General features: G+C 40.1%; 1 protein-coding gene across 3 annotated transcripts in view; it reads left to right on the top strand.

Moving 5' to 3' along the window:
- GNAL (G protein subunit alpha L) overlaps positions 1-24,450 on the top strand; it is a 197,064-nt gene that overhangs the window by 66,945 nt on the left and 105,669 nt on the right. For 2 of the 3 annotated variants that reach the window (XM_066991210.1, XM_013179375.3), the window contains 3 exons: positions 5,630-5,702; positions 6,548-6,602; positions 6,786-6,905. In XM_066991210.1, coding sequence (XP_066847311.1) covers positions 5,630-5,702; positions 6,548-6,602; positions 6,786-6,905 — 248 coding nt within the window. Of the gene's footprint in view, positions 1-4,523; positions 5,273-5,629; positions 5,703-6,547; positions 6,603-6,785; positions 6,906-24,450 lie in introns of those variants that run through there. The other variant, XM_066991211.1, reaches the window with a different exon arrangement.

Genomic DNA, 24,450 nt, shown 5'->3' with positions numbered 1-24,450 from the left:
TATGTAAGCATATTTAAACCACACAAGGTTACTGAGTCTAGTACACGTTATTAGGCCCTTGCTGGATTTCGGTTAGTCTCAGTCAGCAACTTCTGCCTCCAGTACCGACAGATGGAAGTGCATGCAGTGCTGCCGTGTGGGTCTGACTTCACAGAAAGGGATTTCTGGTCTAAAAAGCCAATTAATAAACACATGCATTATCTTACCAGTAAGTGTCTGAATGCGAACTCTGAGCTGACTGGGATGCCCACACCAGAAATTTCCCTTTCCCTCTGTTTCCTTGCGGGATATGGACAAGGAGTAACTAGCTTGGACAGAGGTTTGTCCTCTTCCTTTAACGTGGTCATACTGCAAAGTTGCTTTTCACCTGATACATTTCTGTGCAGGCTTCCATGGAGCATCTGGCCTACTAGCGCGCTTCTTGGAGCTAATCCTCCCCTTCACAACTGCTCTCTTGGGGCAAAAGGCTACTGTCCTCATTTCTGTGGGCTGCTGCCTGCAGTTTTTCTCAGGAAAACTCTTCTTCATCTTCAAACCCTATCAGTTTTACTCCATAGTCTCCCACCACGCCACTTCACCTGCTTTCTTCCTTCGACTGCTCACCTGTGCTCCTCAGCATCTCGTAGAGACAGGGGCTGGGTGCTGGGGGAGAGGAGCAGCAGAGGGGTCAGCAGCTTGGCCAGGCCAGTTATCTGGTGACATTGCCAAGTGAAGGAGCATGGCATGGGAATGGGGACACCAAAACTGGGTCAGGGAGCTGAGGAACTGCTCCTTCCCGAGGCTGACCCTTTACTGCATCAGAGTTTGTCCTTAATCCGTGGGTGTGAGGTCGGTTCGGACTCAGGCCCGCAGTGGTTGTTGACAGGCAGATCTCCCCCCCTCTAGCATCTCTCCTGAAGAGCTCCTCTCCAAATTCTTTTAAGGACTTTTCTGAGGTGACAGTTTATTAAAACGCCAGGATAAAGGTTAGGTTTTGTAGCATGACTTTCGCGTCTCTGTGTAGGACGTGCTGTGTACTTACTAGATCCATAGTCAGTATTTTTCATACAGTCAGAGTCATAATTTTTCTGGTTCCTGGTTCATGTATCTTAAAAAATCCAAATGTAGCATTCCAGAGAGTGTGTACTTTTGTGTTAATATTTGACATCTGCAGGGAGACAAACTTACCAAGAATTTATTACCAGAGAGAAAGAGTTATTTTTCTTGAATACCTATGCAAATAGCAGTTTATTTTTCTCTTTTCGGACCGTGGTTTGAGGATGAGGTACAGTAAAATACGTGAGTACTAGTGAGTTGCATATCCTGATGTGCAGTGCAAAGCATGAAAAAGAAAAGTCAATGAGGAGAAGCAGATCACCACAGTGTTACCCACCTAGTGCATACTGGAGGACAGTGAGAGTGAGAGTTCAGAGAGGCCTGTGAAAGCTGAGGCAGGAAGAGTGACAAGCAGGAAGAGTCTGTTCTCCCATTGCTTTCGTCCCCATAAGCTTTTATTTACATCCATTTCTCCATTTGCTTTGTCTTCGAGAAACACCTCCAAAGCCGAAGGAGGGGCGCTGTAAAGGCAAGATGGTCTGCAAAGGGTCTGCAGGGTTTCTGTAGAAAAACCTTCTCCACCTCCACATAATGTTTTCAAGAAAAACCTCTGCATCAGTCCTGCTGTGGATAAGAGGAGCAAGGAGCAACAGGGTCTCTGGAGCCATATGTGCAGGAGCTCCTTATTGATTCTCACTGAGTTTCTGTCCCCCTTCACGGACACTTCAGTCCAAACAGAATGGGCAAGAGAAACAACTCTGTGACTTTGTGGCAGCTGGCTGTGGCAGCTGCCCTGATCAGCCTCGGCTGGTTTGTCGGTTTCCTTCCAGTCGAGCACACAGACACAGCCTCCGCGCACGTGGCTTGGGCTCCCCGGCATTCAGCCTGAGGCTCACCAGCAGCGCGACCCGCGGTGGCAACTTGCAAAGGAGAGCGGGATGTGAAGGTGGCTCTGGTTTCCCTCCAGGAGGGCTCACGTTTTACTGCCTGCTGTCACAGGGGGACACCGCCACGTTCAAGCATGAAGCAGGAGAAGCCGAATCTGATTTTTGCACATGCATTCAGTGTGTATTTATGTTTATATATTTATATGTGTACATAGAAGTATATGTACGTATATGTATATTGGCTGATCTGATGGGGCAGGAGCAATGGAAGTATCTCATTTTCAAGAGGACTAGGAATTTAAGGAGGCTGCCATGTTGGCTGACCGGGAAGAGCAAGGAGAATCTCCTTTTCCTTGCCCAGGATTTTGGTTTTATTCACATGTGATTTGTACCAGAAGCTTGTTTGGTAAAGCAGCGTTTCTGAAACCATTTATAGAGGTGGGTTGGATTGTGTCTGGATACAAATATGTCTGAATAGCAGGCTCACAGTCTGGGTTTGTCTGTGTGCAGAAGAGACTCATATGCATGGGGTAACTGTGATTTCCCTCTGGAAAAAAAAAAAAAATGCTGTGTCCAAAGATGGTGAAAGCTGCTCCTGTGTGCACTATTATTTCCAGGATTTTGTAGTTTTGAATGTGCTGGGATAAGGAGCATTTGGGAAGGGGGAAAGGGGGATTGGGAATATAATTAAAGCCAAAAGTTCTTTCTGGGCACAGGTCACTTGCACGTGTCAGTCTTGAACTGTGTGATCTTTTCTCAGGAGGAAGAAACCCAGAGGGGTCATGGGGTATGCAAGGGGGAGAGAGGAAACGAGAAACACTTTCCCTCTTTTGGAGAAAGGTAAAAGCAGGATATTCCAGGATCCTGTCAAGTCATATTTATTGGCACTGAGCCTCATCGAAGCTGGGAACAAACCTGCACCCAAAATCCCCATGTTAGTACATGCAGGAACAAAACCGCTGAGGAGGGGAGTGCAAAAAAACAAGGCAGATTTAGCTCCTGCGGTTAACCAACACTAGCCAGATTTGGGACATAGGTCCCGAACTGAAGTATTTTAATAGGAGATGAATAAGTACACACGTCTTGTGCATCCCAGCTTCTGGCTTCTTATGGTAAAGAGCAATGAACATCCAGCACATAATTTCTAGCAAAGCCCGTTCAGCTTGGAGCCCAGAGCAAGTGTGACTGCTCTTCACCAGAGCTGTTCATCCTGTACCCCATGCCTGACAGCCTCAAAAACCAGCAGTCGTCCTGAATTTGGCTTCTAAGCCCACCTGTGTCAGAGGAAGTTTTTGCACTCTCCAGACAAAAAATAGGAAAAAAGCATTCTGTCCTAAAAAATGGATTGATGCTAAAAAAAATGTGTATTTCGGCCTGGTAGATCCTGTGAATTTGTACCTCTACTTTTCTCCTCATACACACACTGCCTGTATAAGGAGGAAAATAAAACGGCTTCCACGATCTAGATCAAACAGTGCCACCAAAACACATGCCTGGCACTTGAATCCCGTAGTGTCTCTCCTGAAAGCTGCAACCACAGGTAGAGCAGTACCCGCTTGTCTTCTGGATCCTGCCCATTTCACCTCCCCACGGCACGCTTCCACGGCAGGCAGCACCAGTTCCTCTTCCTTGAGCTCAGATCCAGCACTTCCTGCCTGAGTGAGAGCAATTAATCAACCTCAGTCCTCCAGTCTGTAACATCTAGGCTCTTTTGGACACGGTCATCTCAGAGTGCTTAGATAAAAAGGATGCTTCGTTTCATCGAAGCTGAGGGCAAATCTTTGATTTTAGTCAACCAGGGTTTCACACGTATGTAGCTATCAAAATATTTTTTTACTAATCGTGTTTCAGAAGTCTGGAGAGATAGTAATATTTGGAAGTAAAGGGTGAAAACGTTGTTGAGGTGTCAGAGGTTGTGTGTCCATCCTTTGGTGACTTTGCGGCTCGGTGAATGGGAACATGTAATTTAGGAAATTTAGGAAGAGGCCGAAGCCATGCTCTTGTGCCGAGATGCCAGCGTGCAAGGTGGGAGAGATGTGAATCAAGTAGGGATACCTATAATTTTGTCCGGTTTGGTGTTTCGTCTCCAGACCTAAAATGGAGGTAGACGAAGCGACGAATGTACGGTAGTCTTCAGAGATGGGTGGTGGGAGCGTGTATGTTACCGTGTTTGGACTAAGCAGCACTGCGTGCTGTTGGGACAGCTTGGCCTTCCCGTTCAGCTGAGGGGGTTGGGAATATTCAAGGGGGGGGCACCCCAAAACCTGCCCTGTGACAGCTGGAGGAGGGGGGGGCCGCGCCCTCCCTCCGTCTCCACGGGTGCGTGGGCTCCACGCCCGCGGGCCCCGAAGGCCTCGGGGCGGCCCCCACCTGCGGCCCGGGGCAGGACCACGCCGGATCCCGCCGGGGGCAGCGGGGGGGCGGCCGGGCCGGGCTCCCTCCCGAGGAGGAGGAAGAAGAGGAGGAGGAGGAGGAGGGCCGAAAGGCTGCGTCCAGCGGATGCCAGCGCCAGGTTTTCGCGGCAGCAGGGAGGGCGGGCGAGGGCCGCGGCCCCGGGGCCGGGGGGCGGCGGCGGGCGGGGGGCTCGGGGCTCGGGGCTCCCCCGGCGGCGGGCGGCGGGCGGCGGCGGCGTTGGCCCCGTCCGGGTCCCCCCCCAGGTGTCGGGGTCCGGCTGGCACCTCGCGTGCTCTGCCCGCCCTGCGCGCAGGGGTTGCAGCCTGCCCGTTTCCTGGTCTGGCAGAGAGAGGCAGTGCTGAGTTGGAGAGACAAAAATAGCCCTTCGGAGAGAAATATAGGGATTGTGTGCGCGGTGGGGAGGGAGCGAGGAGAGCGGCACCAGGCTGGTTTCCAGGAGGAGCCCTGCGCTGCCTCTCCGCCGTTGCATGTTAGCCGTCCGCCGACGGATCGCTGCCCCCCGCCCCCTCCCTGCTCGGGCACGGCCACCTCCGGCGGCTGCTCCCCGCATCTCCTCCGGGGAGGGAAACAAACAAACTCTGTTTTGATCAGAGGGCGACCAGAGACCATTTTATCGGAGCGAGCCGGGGGCAAGAAGCGAAGAGAAACCGCCGCAGGGATATCGGGATTTTAGAGCCTGGTCTTCGACGCCTCCCTCCCTCTCCCCCCCCCCCCCCCCCCCCCCCCCCTCCCCTTCCCCCTGTAAATAACCCGCTGCGCAAAGCCAGCGCTTTGACATCCCTCCCCGGCAGCGGCTATGGGGTGTTTGGGCAACAGCAAAACGGAGGACCAGCGTATCGATGAGAAAGCGCAGCGAGAAGCCAACAAAAAAATAGAGAAGCAGTTGCAGAAGGAGCGGCTGGCTTACAAAGCGACGCACCGCTTGCTCCTGCTGGGTAAGGCGGCGGGGACGGGGGCAGGGAGGGGGGGGCGGCCGAGCGAGCCCCCTCCACCCCCACCACCACCCCCCCAGGACGGGGGCCGTGGAGAAGCGGGGTGCTGCCACCCCAACCCCAGAGGCAGCCCCAAACCCAGCCCGGATCGGGACCGGGGTCAGGGTCGGGGCCGGAGCCACCGCGGGGCCACCGCGGAGCGGGCTCGGGGCGAGCCGCGCGGATGCGACCGCGGGGAAACGCAGCCGGAGGTGGGAGATGCTCCCGCGGCCGAAAAAATAAAAATAACCATAAGCATAATGAAAAGGCCATCCCGAGCCTCGTCTCCTAATGTTCTCCCTTCCCTCCCTTCTCTTCCAGGGGCTGGTGAGTCAGGGAAAAGCACTATTGTGAAACAGATGAGGATCCTGCATGTCAACGGATTTAATTCAGAGTAAGGATCGCTCTGGCGTCGTGGCTGCTTTTTGCGTTGCATGCTCGAAGCAGGTTAAGGCTCAGGAAATTTCTCCTGGCATCCTCTGCCTTTTGGTGGCCGGGCACTGCGTTTTGGGGGAGGGAGGGGAGAAAGGGGAGCGAGAATAAGGAAATTGCTGCTGTTGTCTATTTGCATTTTCTCCTTCTGGCCCCTTTACTGTATTTCACACTGTTGCTACTGCAGCGCTTGACAGGCCCCTGTGTAGCAACAACATGGCGACTACTTTTTACATAGAAGCAAATAACTAAATATTGCATCTGTCCGTGATACAAAAATACATGTCAAGTCACATTCAGGATGACAGCGGCTGCTGTTTTTCCGGTACTGGGCTGAGTGTAAAACTGAAACTAATCCTGCACGTTTGTTAGAAATCCTCCTGATTTCTGAGGCTATATCATCTTCTCTCTCAAGAACTCTTTCCCGGAAATCATTATTAATCTATAGCGTTAATTTTAGATACCTGCTGACTTTCACCTATATGTTGTTGATTTCGAGCATATCTGCAGCATGCTGTAGGAATGAAAGGATGACTTCTAGTTTCATCAGGGGAGGCTTTGCAGATGTGGCTATCATTGATTAAAAAAAACAAAAAACAAAATAGAGATGAATGTGGATTGCTCTTCACACCGTGTGAGAAAAGGGATGAGTGGTAAGACATATTTGTCTTGCTATTGTTTTCAGTTAGTATGTTGTAATGACTGAGGAGCAGATAAACAAGCGATCAGTGGAAAAAAATAAATGCAACTGACTGAGCTGCTTTGGAAGCAAAAAATCAAAGTGTTAATATTTCTGTTTTAATGCAGAGAAAAGAAACAGAAAATACTGGATATTCGGAAAAATGTTAAAGATGCGATTGTGGTAAGAACATACTTTATACTGTTCTTCAATGCTTGGGTGTGCTGGAAATGATAAGGATTGTGCTCTCTAAGATTGTGCAGAGAGAAATCCCATTTTGCTGATCAGATTGGATTATCTTCTATTGATCCAGCATCTTAGATTTATCCAGATTAATGTATTTGTTTTTGTTTTATCCAATTCTAGACTATAGTTTCAGCTATGAGCACTTTAATACCACCAGTTCCATTGGCCAACCCAGAAAACCAATTTCGAATGGACTACATCAAGAGTATAGCTCCTCTTTCTGACTTTGACTATACACAGGTAAGACTAGAAACCACTGCTTTGTTCTGCTTTGAGGGGGAACACATCAATTCACTTTCATTTGCCAAAATGTTGCTGGCTTTTTTTGTTGTTGTTGTTGTTTGACTTTTTGGAAGATGGTCATGAGAAGAGCTCAAGCCAGCATTACCGCTGGGTTAACTTTCTTACAGGACTGTGGTGGTTCAACCTGTTTTAGTGTTGCTTGGTTTTGTTGTTACTGATTTATTTGCTGATGTTTGTAAATGCTGTTTCTGTATTTAGTTCTTCTCTTTAAAATTTCTGGTATAATTAGACATATTGACACTTCAAATAAGACTCTGTTGAAAGCTGTTTTCCTGCATGGAATTAAATGCAGGATGTCAGTCTAAGGAGTTACAGTTTACCTGCAGAAAAGGATTTAAAAGGATGGAGCGGTCCCAGTAGCATTTTCCATACTTAACTGCACTTCAGAGTGGAAACTCACATAAGCAGTGGTTGAGTAAGGTAGTTTGCTTCCTTATCTGTTTATTGTAGGTGGCCTTAGCAATGGTTTAGTTGTTTGTGAGTGTGAGCCATCTTTTGATATGGAACCGTATGAAAACTGTAGGGATTTCTGTATGGAGGTTACACTTTTGTACTCAATTTAGAGATACCATTTGGATTAACTTGCATAGACATCTTACATTTGATTATTTTTATCTTTTAACACTATTATTTATAGAAATGTGTGTAGTATGGTTGATGTTTTATGCATGACATGAAAGCAACTGCACAGACGTAATGAATATTATTAAAAAATATTTTTGCAGTTGAATAATTTCGAATTGGACTTAGAATTATATATATATATAAAATCAGTATATATCAAAAACAATTTGTTATGGATACAGTAAGGACTATAGAAATCTTCCTTCATTGGCTAAATGATTATGAGTTGTTCATGCTATCAATATTACCAAAGAAGCCATTTACAATAGAGTGTCTTTAGGTTATTATAGCTTCAGGGTGGAAGAGGGAGAAGGGGAAGAGTCGTTTCTTTATTATATGACTCATATTCTCTGGTGTGTGGTTTTGCCTCTGGTAAAGCTACCACTTTGAAGGTTCAAGATAAAGAAAAAATATCAGACATCTTGTACAGTTAGAATTTAACACAGAATGCAGATGTTAAGAAAACGACTGTAAGGTACACCCACATATGGCATAATTGCTCAATTGGTAGATGTAAGTTAGTGAAAATGAGAAACTCTTTTTAAAAATGGAAGTCAAATTTGACATGAAATGTTTGTCTTATGCAGGTATTTCAGTTCTCAGGCATTTGTTGCTCATATTATCTTCTTTTCTTCAATTTGTATTGGATGAAACAAATTGTTATTTTTTTGGGTAAAATAACTAGTTGAATATATCTTTTGTCATTCTCTATAGTACATCTGTTTTTCTGAGCTCTTGGGGGGTAAGAAAACTGAAGCGGACTTTCCATAGGGCTGCTTCATTATTATTATTTTTTACAAAAATTCTCCTTTTTCAGAGAAGCTGTCTGTATCTGGGCAAATCGAACTCACAGTTTGATAGTTGTAGAGGGGAAAAGCTTATTCTTCGTGGAGGGGAAAAAGAATGGGGCCCCAGGGACTATGAAGCAAGTAATAATTCATTTGAAATCTTGATTCCAAAGTCCATTTTTGTTTAAAATAATAAAAATTAATAACTCTGCTTTTTAATTAAGTAGGATTTCTGATAAATCTATCACATTATTTGAAATAGTGTCAAATAATAGTCCTAGAAGAAAAAAATAGTGTTTGCAGGCTTAAAAAGGGAAGACAAATCTAATGCTGTTTTAGAAGTAAATATATTTTATGTACCACTGTCATCTGTTTCTGTTTTCTTCTCTTACCAATTCATAGGTTTAGTAATTGTAAAATACATAGTTTGGCTAGATTATTTTTTTTTAATGTCTGTTGGTTTAGCATGTTGTTTTTCTCCATGAAGATGTGTGAGCAAGACAGATTTAAAAAAAAAAAGTGCTATTGTGCTTCAGGGCTTGATTCCACTCCAGTTTATGTCAATGATAACTTAAAGTAAATTTGTGTTTCCAGCTGAAATAACTTTTGACCCATTTTGTATTTTTGGATAAGGACAGATATAAAAATAAATACTTGGATAATAATCAGTGCATCCTGTGTTAAGCATTACTGATTCTCTAATTAATACCTGATGTATGGAATAAGGCCTTCTGAACCAGAGAAACCAATAAAGTATTTAATAGTGTTCATTCAGGGCTTGCTATTGTATCGTGTGTATTTAAAAGCAGATCTAAAAGAAAAAATGCTGACTTAAGCAATGTTTAGGTATTGCCTCTGGGGTAAATTTTGGCACATTCTAAAACATGACAAATGTGACCCTTCTTCCTTTGAACGAGGGAAGAGGTAATTTTAGGATTTTTAGCAGTGTGGATGGTGGTGAGCAGTTTAAGACAGCAGCCCCTATTGTTGCAATATGAATTACAGATGTGTTATTTTTTTTGGATAATGTTAGTTGTGTAATCTTGGTCTTGGAAGTCAATGTATTTTAGTTTCAGATGTATTTCAAATAAACTGCATGCAAAATGTGGTAAAATGAGTGCAGTGTACCATGAGTCTTTACAGAGAGATCCCTCATGATATGCAAAAACTTCACTGATGGCACAATATGGCCAACACTCATGAGACACTAATTTAAATATATTTGTGACATATTGGATATGCTTGGATATGCATACTTAAATCGCATGCAAATTAACTAATATACGTTTAATTGTGAAAATTGTCCTTTAAAATAAGTGGATTTGATAATACTGATTTCCTGTGGGTGAAATCATATTCTAATTAAAATTTATGACTGAAATTCCAAGAACTTGAGTGAGGATGGGATTCGCAATTGTACTCAGATCTATATTTTGGGTTTTTGGTTGGTTTTTTTTAATTGTATAGCTCTCTACAAAATGCAAGTCACTCATCTTATGTTCTTAATGGTAAAAATTTTAAGTCACATTTTCTCTATACATCATTTTAACATTGCTTTAAGGATCTGTACATTGCCCCCCAATAGTTTTACTTACTTTTTAAAAAATAGTCCTTAATTTGGTTTAGTTACGCTACCTTGATGACTTACGTAATTGTTATTTAAAAAATCAAAAGTTTCTTGATTTCTTTTATGATTCTTGTGTTGCCTTTCGTTACTTTTGTTAAAAGTAATACAATATAATTTTAATTATAGTATAATAAAATATAATTTTTACCCCCCAAAATGCCTGGGTGACTGGTGTGGTCTAATTATATAAATAATACTTAAGGCTTGGTTTGTTTTTTTTTTAAGTGAATTAATGTGAATGAGTCACGTGTCCATTGTAGTTTCTTCCTTGAAGTCATGAAAGGAATCAAGATAAATTTTCTTCTGATGGCTACTTTAGACATTATCTTAGCAGTGTATTCCAGGACAGAGTCTGCAGAAAGGCTTTAAAACTGAAATGGAAGCATGCACAGCTTATCGGAAAGGATTTTTTATTATTTTTGGCAAAGTGCTGATTGATATTTGCTAAAGTTAACAGGAATTGACCTGCGCCATTTTTAATCCTTTATTGATGGGGATTTATTTTGTCCTTTGTGAAACAGAGTGAACATATTAAGGGCATATTATGCTAGTAGCTGTGGAAAAACATGGTGTATTATGTAAGCATGTGTTTACCCAAGTTCAGTTGTCTTTATTAGAGTATTTGAATTTTGTGGGCGCAACAAATCTGCTTGGTACGTAATTCCTTTGTCCTTTGTCTTCCTCCCAAATTTAGTCAAATTGTTTTTCATAATGTATCTCTCAGATCGGGCTCATGTGAACGGTTACATGTATGTATACAGCAGGTATTCAGTTAGCTGCAGCCCAAGTGTGAAGTCGAGTGTTTGCCTGCATGAACTGGTCACCAGTGAACGTGAATCACTTGCTTAATAGAGAACATGCAAACACTTAATCCAGTTACTGGGGAGTGGGGAGACTTCTCAAAAGACTCATTTTCCTTTGCTGAGAATGTTTTTAGGGAGGAAGAGTATTTTGTTAAACCTTTATAAAACACAGAATTGTGCAGATGTAGTCCCTTGTGCTGATTTTAGAATGCCGGTTTTAAAAATAATTTGTAAAGCTATTTTATCAATCAGGCAAGCTCTTTAATTCAGCTTTCAAAAGTGAAACATTAATGTAGGCATTGACAGGGAAAGTGCTTTAGATTAATCTGGTCTGTGGTTTGCTCTGCATTTTCAGATATGGCAGTTTGAGTTCAATTTCATTACTTTAACTTTCCTCCACGTTTTCTTCGTAAAAATCAGGACTTCATATTTGTAACGTAAAAACAAAAGAAAGAAAAAATTATTTATGGTCAGAATTGGAAATTAAGTAGACTTCTGTTAGGCATTTCAAGTTCTTCTTAGACATAATACTCAAATTCAGAGTTTGCCTGGTGATTGCTGGCTTACATGACATGGGTCTCGGTGTTTGGAGTAACTGGAGATCTTGCTGAAGGGAAGTGTATCGCTGGTCTCCAGAAAATCTTTATCCTAAATAAATGGTTAAATAAAAGATGAAAAACATGATAAATAGGGTTCGTATATGGTTAAACTTCCTCGGGTTGTGCAGTTAATGCTGTGACTTTAATATCCTATTTGGCCACAACGTGTTTAAGTTTCCCTGTAATATGTGCTTGATGTAGCCCAAAGGAGTTACAAAACAACATCATCTAACATTTTTTGGTTTTCAAATAACTTGCAGTATTTCCGTGTTTCTCAGGAGTATGAAAATATACCAAGTTTTACATAAAAATATCATAAAAGAGAGAATACAGTGAATATTGCTAGAAATGGCTTGATTTGATTTTTCTTTCTGTCTCAATTGTTACTTTAGGGCTTTGTTTACTATTTTGGTAAGATGAACAGCCACAAATTTTTATAATTACCTTTGATCGTAACACTTAATATGACTATGGTTTCAAGTCAAAATTAACTTTTAAGAATCAAGTTGACTTTTAAACATTGTCATTTGCCTTTTTCTTGGTCTAAGATGCACACTGATTGTTGTTTTTTTTTTTTATTTTCACAAACTTGGAAAGGATCTAGAGGGCCATATGATGATTAAATCATATAGGTCCAACAACATTATTACTACCCTGAATTAAAAACACTTCAAAAACTAATGAAGAAGACTGTCAGAGAAGGACAGCTGAAAATACTATATATGCTCATGGAGCTGGCAACTCTGTAGTCGTCACACACAGGTTAATATTGTCAAGAGGACTGATACTGAAAAGTAGCGAATACTGGGGAGAAGTAGCAATTATGCAAGAGATGAAATTTCTTTGTTGTGATAGTGCTCGTTTTTATGCTATACACTAATGATTAATTAACAGCAGATACTGAAGTTGAGCTCTTGTCATGTTAAGAGCAGATTCTGCTGATGCTCAGTGATACCTTTCCCTTGGTATGAAATACCTGTTTGCATACAGATTTTGTGTAAGCGTGTCTGGTTTTCATTAAATCGGCAAGCCGTGGCCCTAATGTTCTGACTAGTCAATGTTAAAGTACAAAACTGTAAACATTTCATACCTGAGATCAAGAGCATACTTAAGTGTTATATGTTATGTTGTTTGCGTTCTCTCTAAGGATTAAGTTTGCTGTTAATGGATCAGTCCATCCAGTAGTGCTTTCAGAAATAATTAGGTATTATTTTAACCATGTAGTTTCTAAACTAGAATGTGGATTGTATTGCAAACAAGTATAGGGCAATGTTGAAAAACAAACAAACAAAAACCTTTCTTGAGTTGATAATATATTATGAAACAGTAAAAGTATTAAAATCTACCGTGATTTTAACTTCTTTATTTTAATTCTTTAATAAATACTCAGGTATTACTGAAAACACAATTGAGGCTTAAAATTGAAGTGGTTTGTGAAAACTATAGCTCTTCCATGAGGCTCAGGATTTCTTGCTTAAAATACAGACTTTTTTGGGGGGGGCAGGAGGGAGGATGTGCTTGCTTTAGTATGAAGGAATTCCTTATGATCGTGCATAAAAATAAGGTAAGGTTTTTGCTTTAGCAAAACACCGGTCTGTTTAATAAAGTATAGAACGTAGTTATTCCTCCCCTTGTTCCAAAGTCACTGAACCACAACTGTTAACAACTTCTACCAAAGATAAGTAAATAAAAAAATAATAATGTCCCTGGAAAGGAGCTGGAGATCTGCTTAGGCCCCAGATGGTTAACAGCAGAAATGCCAAGACTGAGAGCCATGGGAAGTTCCATGCGTAATCACAAATGAGCTGCAGCATTCAGAAAAAATAAAAAGAAGGTACTGGAGTCTGTGATTGTTTCTAGGTCTTGCTATCTCGATATTTTTAAGACAAAATATGCAGAAGGGGTTCATCTTTCCCATGTATTTGCCTTCTTTAGAATATATTTTTGCATAGCTTTCAATGTAAAATAATGAATTTCGGTCTGAAAAGAGAATTATTTGAGAAAGTGTTATTAACAACGCTGCTTATGAATCAACAGTAGTGTTATATTCGATATTACATCATCATAGCAGCACCAAATTGAGTGTTTGCTATTTTACATCGTGAATCTGATTTCCCAGGTAGTGGGGTTGGATTCACGCTTCACCCAGCCTGCCTTACTTATTATCATCACACAACACAGAGGCTTTCACTGTGAAACTGGAAAGATACTATCACTCATTATTATTGCTAACTAAAACTTCTGTTGTCTCCTAAATTATTGACATTTACTGCTATTACTTCAAATTCTGTACCTGTGAATACATATTAGTGGGGGACTTTTTTGAAAGTCAAGCCAGCATCCAGTCTAATACCGTAAATTAATAATAATAAATTTCACATTCCGTCTTTTCTGCTACAATTTTAGCCAGAAACTTTATATACTTCCATAGCACTTTAGAAGGATAAAAATATTTTTACTTCTAAATTTGGATATTTGATTTGATGGCAACTGGAAGACTAATAACTTGAATTATCATTTTAAGTAGGAGTGACTGATTTTCATTGCGGAACCAAAAATATATTACAGGATTATTTATGAACTTTAGAATATTTTTGTTCATCATGTGTTTTTCAGCGCATACCCTAATTTTAAATTAAGGAAAGGTGGAAGTGATGTTAGTATGATCAATGTCTATACGCTAGCCCCAGACCTGTGAAGCTTCCTGATTTATTTACAGGTGTATTTTGTATTCTTTCCCAAACTCTTGGCTGCTGCTTAGGTGTCTTTTGTAAGCTGTGCAGGTGGCAGCAGTCCTTCTCCACCTCAGACAGTGAGATGCTGAAGAGCAGCTGAAGGAGTAACGTCGTTTGGCTCATCTGGTGCCTGAAGGAGATGAACAGCCTGTCTGGGATCACAGATTGATCCTGATTCCTGGTCTTCCTTCAAGGAAGAAACAGGACGGAAATTCTTTCAATTTTCAGCACTTAGGTTGATTGGCATTGAAATCTCTAGAAGATTTAATTTCAAATTAGTATTTAGTTTAGTAAGGCTTAACATGCATTTTAAAACCTTTGCAAGAACTTCATTTGTTTGTTCCTTCATGTGTAGATAAAACTGAATTATGATGAAGCTAAATGTAAATACACACGAACGGTAACCATAATCTTAATGAAGACACACTGTCCCATTAGTCTGAGGATGATGACATTTCATACTTTCACAAGTGGCAGTTTGCAGAGGAAAATAAAATTTTTCATAAATTATTATTTATAAACTGCATTAAAACAAATTTTCCATTACAGCCACAGAAAAGGTAAACATAGCGGAATATGTGGAACAATTGTCCTCATTATCAATTCTTTTAATGTCTCAAGCCAAAGATGGCTGGTTGATGTACTACTTTTGCCATTTTTGAGTGCTTTGTAAAAGTAATGTGTTTACTAGTCAGGGAGAATCTTTGACTTCAGTGGCCATGATTTCAAAAAAAAAAAAAAAAGTACACCAGAGATAAATCATTGTATGTATGCATATCATCACCGAAGCCAGTGGAGACCTATGGACCAGAGGATATCACCTACTCAATAATAGTGCTATTGTTTAGAGATTCAAAGAAGTGAGTGTTCATTAGCACGACAGCCATAAATCTGAGCTACCTGCCCTTTCATCACCGTGTGATGCAATCCTAACTGGGGTTTCTAGAACAGTGTTGAGCATTGCCAGCTTAGACCTTCGCAAATTCTTTTTTTTTCACCACTTCCATAGCTTAATCCATTGCTTGTACTTATTGTCAGCAGTGGATTATCTTTTTAATGTCAATATAGACTACAGTAACAGACAGGATATTTTGTTTGAAGAAGGTAGCAGCCTGAGCTGAGGAATAGAGAACAAGCTCAAACAGTATGAACAGAAGACTCTGTGTGTACCTTCCCTAAAATGAAGTAAGTAAGTTGAAAACCTGCAAGTATTATGGACAATTCCCCCCAAAGTATTGAAGCAGCTCTTTATGAAAAGTGTAAATGGGGCTCTAAAGCAGTTGCAGGGCAAGAACAGTGCGCATTTGCAGTTAATGATGAAATTTTCCATAATATGGTTGTGCTTTTTGTTATGCCACCTATTTAATTTCATTTGCTTTTCTGTAGCCGAAAGATTCAATTCAAGTGTTTTAGTCAAGTTCTAGGATCTTCTCTTAAAAAGGAGGCAGAAGGAAGATGTAATTTGTACAACACAGTCCTAAGTTTATATTGTCTTCTACTTTGGAAAGTCTTGCAGTAATTTCTTGGAACAGAGCTACATCTGGTTGTAAGCATGCCAGCTATCACTTGAAGCATGGAGATTATGCTTTCTTGCTTTAAATCAGTAGATTAATTTTGGTTGGTTTAAAGTGCACTCTTGTAATTAATCTGCTAGTATTTGTTTTAAAAACCTATGTTGGATGTTTTGAAATGATATTTATCCTTAGGCAAGAAGAATATTGGAATTTTTATCTGTTATGTCGACATTAGAGATGAACTTTGCCTTTTAAATCTTTTAAAAGTAAACGTTCTCTGACACTTCTGCCAATTCATTCCATTTGAGTTTTCTTATTGCTGTCAGGAGGACTTAAACATATTTTAATGCAAATAATTATCCCACTGTTTTGAACTGTGAAAGTGTTTAGCAAGATAAAATAGGCTAAGGATATGCAAGCCCTCTTCTCTCTGTTAATTTGGTGAATGCTTTTTGATCACGTCCACCCTCACTTCCATAGGATGTTAAGTGACAGAGCTGTGCAGATCATCCTTTTCTTAACATACACCCACATACTTTCTTTCATATCAGCTAAATAATATCAAATTTAAGAACTGTCAGGTAGGAAAAACAAGAAAAGGCAAAGAATGGTTAAGTAAAATAGGGAGAAGCGTATCCTCATTTCCCTCTGCAGCCAACCTACGAAGCTGAAGCTGGCCACGAGCAGCAGCTCCAGGTTGTCAGACGGGTCCACCTTGGGTGCAGGCTGGGTGCCTAGAGGAGTTCACAACCTGAGGCAAAAAGAAAAGGCCGAAGGCAAATGTGAATAACGACAACAAATTAAGCTATGAATGTATGGTTATTTCTTTTATTTTGTCATTGGAGAGAGGAGGAGGTCAGGTATTTCCACTTGTTCTGAAACCATGTCATCAATTACCATTTTCCCAGTGGATGCTGCAGAAGTGTCACTTCCCATCCGGTTTTGGTAGCCTTAAACATCGGGGTGAGAGTATTCTTTCTGGCGGACAGGTGTCCTTCAACTTGGACTTTAGCCTGTGCATCCTTTTCATGATGCCATTGTTGCCCGTCCCTTTTGGGAAGAACGGACTGTTGTATTTTGGTTAACATACATTTAATTGAACAGCAGAGCTTTTATTTTTCCACTCCTAGAACTACCATTTTTGTCTGTGTTATCATCTGGTGACTTTCTCTCTAGATTGCAATAATAGTAAACTAAAAAATATAACTAACAAACAAGAGAGTGGGTATATTAATGGACAAAAAGAGTAATTAATCAGGGAATACGTAAGTCAGAAATGATAATGAGAAAATCTGATGGATTCAAAATCATGTCAATAGAGGAAGGTGGCTCTAAACATTTCTGAAAATCAGCTATCCAAACTGCAAAGAACTTTTGCTACTTCTTTGCAGAAATAAGGGGTTAAATTTGGTGCCTGGCCTACAAATGACCATACGTTCTACAGAGCAAGTTGTGATTCTTCTCCCCAGTGAATGAAAGCCTAGCAAGAAGTAGAATGGTCCAGAAAAAACAAAGCTCGTACCAAAATCCTATAGTGTCTATATGGTCTTGCAAACGCTTAAACATTTGCATATATGGGGACCTAAATGCACTGCTGGTTCGCAATTAGCACAGCATTCGTGCAGTTGAACTTCCGGTTACGCAGTGATATTAATATCGAAATCACAAAGACTTTCAATTGAAAAACAAACCCAGCGAACCATTTCCCCGTGTTAAATTTATATTTGGGAGGTCGTTGAGCACTTTTATGGATTTTCTTGGGGGTGGGAAAACTTGTGTAGGTTAGAGATTGGCACAAAACTTGAAATAAGCAAAATCTTTTTCAGATAAGTGACAGTTCTCTGGATGCTATTAAGCTGCGAACAGTAGGTCTTTTCAATAATCACCGTGATTCATTTTCATATTGTGCTTTTTTTTTTTTTTCTTAATAATAATATCTTTAAAAGGCTTGCTGAACAGTAGGCTGCACCAGCATAACTTTCTGTGCAGAAGGAAAGGGTTCGTGCACGGGATCTTAGATAATTTTCCTTCAATTGATTTGCACAGCTCGATAATACCAGAAGAATATGAGCTCAGTTCATGGGTTAATTTAGCACTGAATCTCATCTCTGACGATGGCCAGTAGTGGCACTGGAAAAACAGTTTAAGAGTGCGGCAATCACATAGTAATATTGTCTCCATTTCCTCCATTTATTCTCCTAGTCTCCATGGATTTATGGCTGAGGTTTTTTTTGACTTCATGTAGTATTTCTGTATTTAATAATTTAATAATTTCAGTGAATTTTTCTACCAGGAATTTCTCTCTTTCTTCTTTTTTTTTTATTTTTTTTTGCTTTGCAACCTGAGTGAACTTTCAGTTACGGCTGTAAGTCTGCAGTTTTTGTTGTATGAGGAAGTACCCCTTGATTGATTTTTTTTTCTTTTTTTTTCTTTTTTTTTTCTTTTTAAGCCAGATGGTCTTCCCTAGTTTGTCTGTTATATGTATTCCATCTTTTCCACGTTGCCCTTCTCATTACATACCATATCCCTCCAAATATTTATCTTTGAGCTTAAAGAGTCTGTTTAACTGGTTCTCTCACAGGACTTCTTCCATATCTTTGCTCACTCTTGTTGCCCTTCCATGTATCTTCTGGTTTTACTAGACACTGTTTGCAATGAGAGGCCGTAACTGTACACACCATTCAAGATGTAGGTACACTGTGGATTTATACAGTAGAATTAAGTTTTCTTTTTCATTCTCTAGTCCTTTTCTAATAATTCCTAACATCTTTTTTTTTTTTTTTGGACACTGACTTGGTATTTTTTATAGAATTATTTTTCTATTTTTATAGAGTTATAGTAGAGGATTTTATAATTCCAAGAGAACTTGAACACAGTTGTAAGAGACATATGTGTGAAGGTCTCTACATCGCCATTAGCAGGGCCCAAAGGGTACTGTTAATGACAATTATCCTTATTCTTCTCAGGTATTACCAGATCTGTCACATATTTTGACTAGTTTGTTCAAAAAATCCATTGCATTCAATTGTTTTTTCATGTGTAATGACATCTTCTCATTTGCTATGCTGCCGTGTATTCCTTATGAAAAAGCATTTTTAAAATTATCTACCATGACTAATATTTTCTTATGTGCAGAAGGAGAACACACTTTATTTTTGTTCTTAAAATGGAAAAAAAAAATTGGTCTTCAGCCTGATTTTGGAGAGGCAATGTTTACAGTACCACGAAGGACATTTGTGCTTTCAAATCTGCTCATCGTTCCTTAATCGTTCTTTATGATTTGCCTGATTTAGCAGAAAAGAAGACCATTGTTTGGAACCATTATAAGAGAAAGAAAATGTTTTTAAAAATCAGAGTGCCATTTTTTTTGCAGTCCCTAATGCTGTGTGTCACTGAGAGAAAATGTTTTGAACTTTTTGATCTCTCTTGGGGAAACGCTGCAAGTAGCAGAATTTTGTTATTTTTATGTCAGTTTAGGTCTTACATGATTCAGCACTTGTGGTTTGTGGGAAAATGAGTTGTAGATTATGATTAAAGGAGCAGAAATAGTAAGGAGTGGCTACTAGAGAAGGCATCTTCTTGCTTACTGTTAAAATATTTTTTTGGATTGGCTTTTCATTTTTAAATATCTATCTCAGTTCCTCATATTTTCTCTATTAGTTATGGCTTGTACACTTCATAGAGAATTTAGAACAACAAGTTGCTTTAGGATCTAGATAATACCAAATGTGTTAATTTAAATCTGCCAAACGTGGTTGCCTCCAGCAGGTCAACCACAAATCCCCTTTTGACAGCCTCTCAGGAATAAACAGAAAGTCTCTAGGAAAGGGGATGGAATAGGACAGAGGATGCAAAATAAGTGCTTGTAGTGCAGGAAAAATTCTTTGTAATAATGGACCACAGACAATGAGTTAACTCATTCTGGGACGTATTAACAAGGCTCTTGTACAAAAAGACATGACTTAATTATGTCATTCTCTTTGGCACTGGTGGGTCCTCAGCTGGGATATTGTGTCTAGTATTGGGAACTGAACAAAAAAAAAAAGAAAAACAAAAAGCAACACAAATGGTGTGTAGGGGAGAGCATCAGGAATAAGAAAAGACTAAGAAAACTGGGTATGCTTACTCTTGAAAAGAGAACACTCCAGGTCGAATGGAAAAGGGAGCTGAATACAATTCTAAGTACATAAAAATCTGTAATTATGTGTTCTTGTGGCTGTCTATTCAGAGGAAGGAAATGAACTTGAGAGGAGAAAATTCCTCTCTTCTGTTTTGTATGGAGGTCTACATTTTCAAGATAACAGTGAGTAGGGATCACAGTCTCTTAAATGTGTTGAAATATGAATGCCCTGTTTCAGGCATCTAAGGCTCTATTTTCAGTAACATGAACCACCTGCTCAAGTTAAAAATTTCTGAAAATCTGGAAAACTTCAGAAGGCAAGAGCTGTAAAGGTTCAAAGGAACAAACAGCACACCTTCAGGTACTTTCAGTTAAAAGCAGGAAGCATGAGTTTTTGTTTTTATCCACTTCTGCACTGACAAACACATGAGTTTAGGTATAAGATTTTATGTGTATCTTTCTGTCCCAGGTTCTAATCTTACCTTTTCACAAAGTAGGACATTTGGTGGCAAACAGTAGTCTACTAGGTGTAGGACCTCAAGTCAGTCTACGGGGAAAAAAAAAAACAGGATTGGGAGAATAAAACAAATTTATCTCAAATTTGTGGCATTGAAGGAGAAGTTCTCCGCGTAACGGGTGACAGATGAGTAGTTCTGAAGCACTGGCGATAGCTCCCAGCCGTAGAAGCAGGAAGGTCTGTGTGTGGGTCCTGTGGTAAGTGCCGCCACTTGAGAATGCATGTTGTGCATTTGGCTTCGTAAGAGGGGCTGGAGAGGAGAGCTGTGGTAAAGTTTGTGATTTTGCTAGTGAGAGGTTTAAGGAACTAAGGACACATCATAGGAAAACAGGTTTCATTAGTTGTCATGCTCATCATAGCAAATTCTGTAGAAAGGAGAAGCAACTCCCATTTCACATTGCTGTTAGGGATAGCTCCCTGCTTTCCTAATGGAGTGCATTTAATGAAAAATGGTGAAATACATCTTGCAATACTATTGATTTAAAGTATGATCACATTGAAAGGTGTATCATCTTGTTTGGTTCCATAATCATAAGAATTATTGCCTTAATACATTATAAGTACAGCCAAAAGCCATGCTAATACCGTTCCTGATCCATGACTACATGATGGATATGAACTTGCTGTATAACCAGATCCTAGGGGTGTGAATTCTGGGGGGGAAATGGAGCTTAAAAGTATGCAGTAAATGAAAGTTTTCTGTATTTCCTTTTTCCCTTTCGTAAATACAAACAAAAGTCCTTGCAAATAGTATAATTAGGCGGTTATTTTTTTGTAAGAATGTTTTGCTTTGCATGCTTCCAGACACCAAAAGGGAAATGTAAAAGAAAATGTTGGTTAATCAGTTTATGAAGGGCTGCTATATGGAATTTGAGGATGTAATCAGGAGAAAATCCTGAGTCTGACAGTCAGCTTGAGCGCAGGGGAAATTCCAGGCAGTTGCTTCTAGCAAGAGAGCTCCTTTAATCTGAGCAGGCTTTGTTTGCTGTACTTATTGACGGGCTGAGTTCAGTCGGTGCCTACTATTTCTGGGCAGGTTTTCCCAGTGTTGTTAGGGTGGATTCTTGTTGGGACCTGATGGTTTTCAAAACTTGAGGGCATTTTACTGGCTGACGGACATTCTAATTCGTTTACTTTTTTTGCGATGTTTATGTGCATATGGTACCTTTGCTTCCTCCCTACATCAGTTATTTTTCTCCCCAGGTTTCATAGTTGAAGCAACCCTGAATCACACTGCTGTTTGAGCATGCATACTGAGGGCTCACGGTGTAGTTTCATGAGCATTTGTTCAAGCAGTGCTGCCAGGCTGAGCTGTGCTCCTTCTCTCCCTGTAAGCCTCCCCTATCTCTACCCACTCCACTTTCCCATTTTTATGCCTGCACCATGCCCTCAGCTGTGTCCTGATAAAGCTGTTTGCTTGGCCTGACCGAATGAGGTGGAGGGAAAGGTTAGTTTTAACTCAGATCACTCCCCTTGGTTATACACTGGTGGAGTGACACAAAATGGGGAAGAAGAAAGTGGAGGTGGGAACAAGTGGCAGGATATAATGGAAAGGTGAAGGCTTACTTCCTCCACCTCTGTGTCTACAGTCAGAGATTATGGTCAGACCAGAAGCCACTGACGATCTTTGCGGTAGGAGAAACACGGTGCCGTGTGTTAGTTTTGCTTCTCCTGATTTGCTGCCTGCCATTTCTTGCAGGGGTTAGGTGCTATGAGAACAGGTCTGGCTTGTTCACCCTTCAGTAAATAAACAGTGCTACCTGCACTGCAGTTATTCCTAAACTTAACTTTGTGGACTGGAGCTTTAAGGCTTAGTCTGATGGGTTTCAAAAACAATTGACTGACATGAACTGCAGCACACAAAAGACTTAATAGCTGTATGAGTCTCGCGTAACAAGAACTCTTCTCTGCTGGCTTCGTTGCGTAACTGCAAGCCACTTCCTCTGTGTTCCCGTATTATCTTCACTGGGAACATGATCGATAGATATGCAGAAATCCCATGAGTGGTCATTTGGCCACCGAAGACATGGCAGAGGGGGTACATATAGGTACATATACGTTTAAATTCTGTTTACTTGTTCCCGGGGTATTGGCTGAGCCAGCACAATAGTGCTGCTGTAGATGTAAAGAAAGAACGGAGCATTGTGGCGGTGGGTGCCATGTCAGTGACAGTCTGTAGAAGTGAAGCTATTTGGTAAAGTTTGTGTAGTCTTTGGGGGAGGCAGGGCGAGTTCACAGAAGTCGACTTTGTCGGATTACTCTCTAACATATCTAAATCAGCACTATGCCATTTCATTTTGAAATAGGTTAACTGAATGAAAAAAAAATCATAACTGTTGTTCAGGTGAAAGTTTTGCCTGATGTGCCAGTAAGATTTCCCTATTAGCCGTTATTTCATTTTTCCAGTTGCAGCATGAGTGTGAGAGAGCACGCCACCTTTCTTAGCAGAATGTGTGATGGTTTTCCTTCTGTAAGCTAGGAAAGTCTGCTACCAGAAGAGAATCATCAACCTGTGTCTGTCAGCCTTTGTGTAGCCTGTTACTGGATAATATAAGAGACCCTGTGGCTGGCTAGAGAGGTAAACACTCACAGTAGGAGTTTCAAGAAGAATAAGACCATTTTGCACATGCTCAACAGTGAGACTTCAGAAGTTTCACAAGCTCTAGATGCTACAGGAGAGGCACAGTTGTGTCTAATGTATACATTTAAAAAGTCTGAAGGTCAGCTCAGAGTATAGCTAGGGTAAAGTGTGGTATTTAGGAAATGAATCAAGAGCAAATATGAATTCTTGAATTCCTGCTAAAAATGTTAAAATATGACCTCTATTAGCACACCTATATTAGCACAAGCAGCAAATAATTTCATATATTTTCTCACGAAGGGAAGAAGGGAAGAATTAAAACCTCTTTCTTGCATTTCAGCCTAGATTTATGTAACCTGAAAAAAATAGAAAGGGAATATATCCATCTTTACAGAAATACAGAGACTGTCTTAGCTGAATACTTGAATAATGAGTGCTGTGTGGAGGCAGCCTGAAAGCTTCTCTACATCTAGCAGTATTTGTAATTCGTTTCAAATTGTATTACTGCTATTCTTTGCCTTAGTTTCCATGTTCACTTCTCTAAAATCTGAATGCTATGTTATCACAAGGAAAACGTCCCAGTGATGTTTCCTGAGCATGTAAAACGAGAGACACAGGGAAAGGAAGTTAACTTTTTTTTATTATTATTATGTGAAGTAAAAGATTGGCATGAGCATGTTTGTCACCAGGTTTGTTTAAAAAAATTAATCAAGGATCTTTAGGCTAGAATAAAAGTACTCTCAATCTCTGTCTAAACACAGATTATCTAAAATACAAATATGCAAAAATATGTTCAAAATTGGTACAGTGATGCACAATAGGAGCCAGTATTGGTACTTTAAAATTCAACAGAAGTACCCAAAAAAGCAAAATCCACATTTAACTCAAAATTAAAGGTTTAATTTAAGCAGGTTTTGTTCTGATTTTTATTTTTTTAAGATCAGGATATGTTTCCAAGAAGGTTACAAAGTGATAGATAAAAAAGGTGATTTAAAGCAGTCTTAGAACTAAGCTCTGCAGCCAACTACAACTAAAAACTTTAGGTGAGAAAGAAAAATAAGTAACTGGTTTGTTTTCCAGTTTATATGGATGGATGTCAAAACTTTTTCCAGAGCAGAGTAAAACTTAGAACTGAATCATTAGGAATTGTTTCAAGAAAATTTTAAAGATGCAGCTTTGCTGCATTGGAGAGTTTAGCTACCTTCATCTTGTGACTTTTAACTTTACAAGCAGAGAATGTTCGAGGGATATATCGTGCAACTGCTCTATATCAATTGCAAAAATCAAAGTATTTCCTTGTGGTACAATGCTTTTTTTTTCTGATTTACCAAGACCATTATACCTTGTGTGCATGTTTAAAGTGTTGACTGTCAACATAGTATTTGACCAGAACATCAAAAGTATATTAACACCTTAATATGGAACTAGTTTTTGAGATTTTGTTTATTGTAGTGTTCATTGTATTTGTATTGTGCTTGATTGCCTGGAAAAAAAAAAAAAAAGTGGCAAAAATTTCAACATTGTTATCTGTTTAACCAAAAGAATTACATATTATTTTTTTACCTTGTGGACAA

The sequence above is a fragment of the Anser cygnoides genome, chromosome 2, assembly GCF_040182565.1.
Source record: "Anser cygnoides isolate HZ-2024a breed goose chromosome 2, Taihu_goose_T2T_genome, whole genome shotgun sequence".
NCBI classification, from domain to species: domain Eukaryota; kingdom Metazoa; phylum Chordata; class Aves; order Anseriformes; family Anatidae; genus Anser; species Anser cygnoides.
Note: the sequence above shows the minus strand (reverse complement) of the source record. Positions and strands in the feature narration are given on the sequence as shown.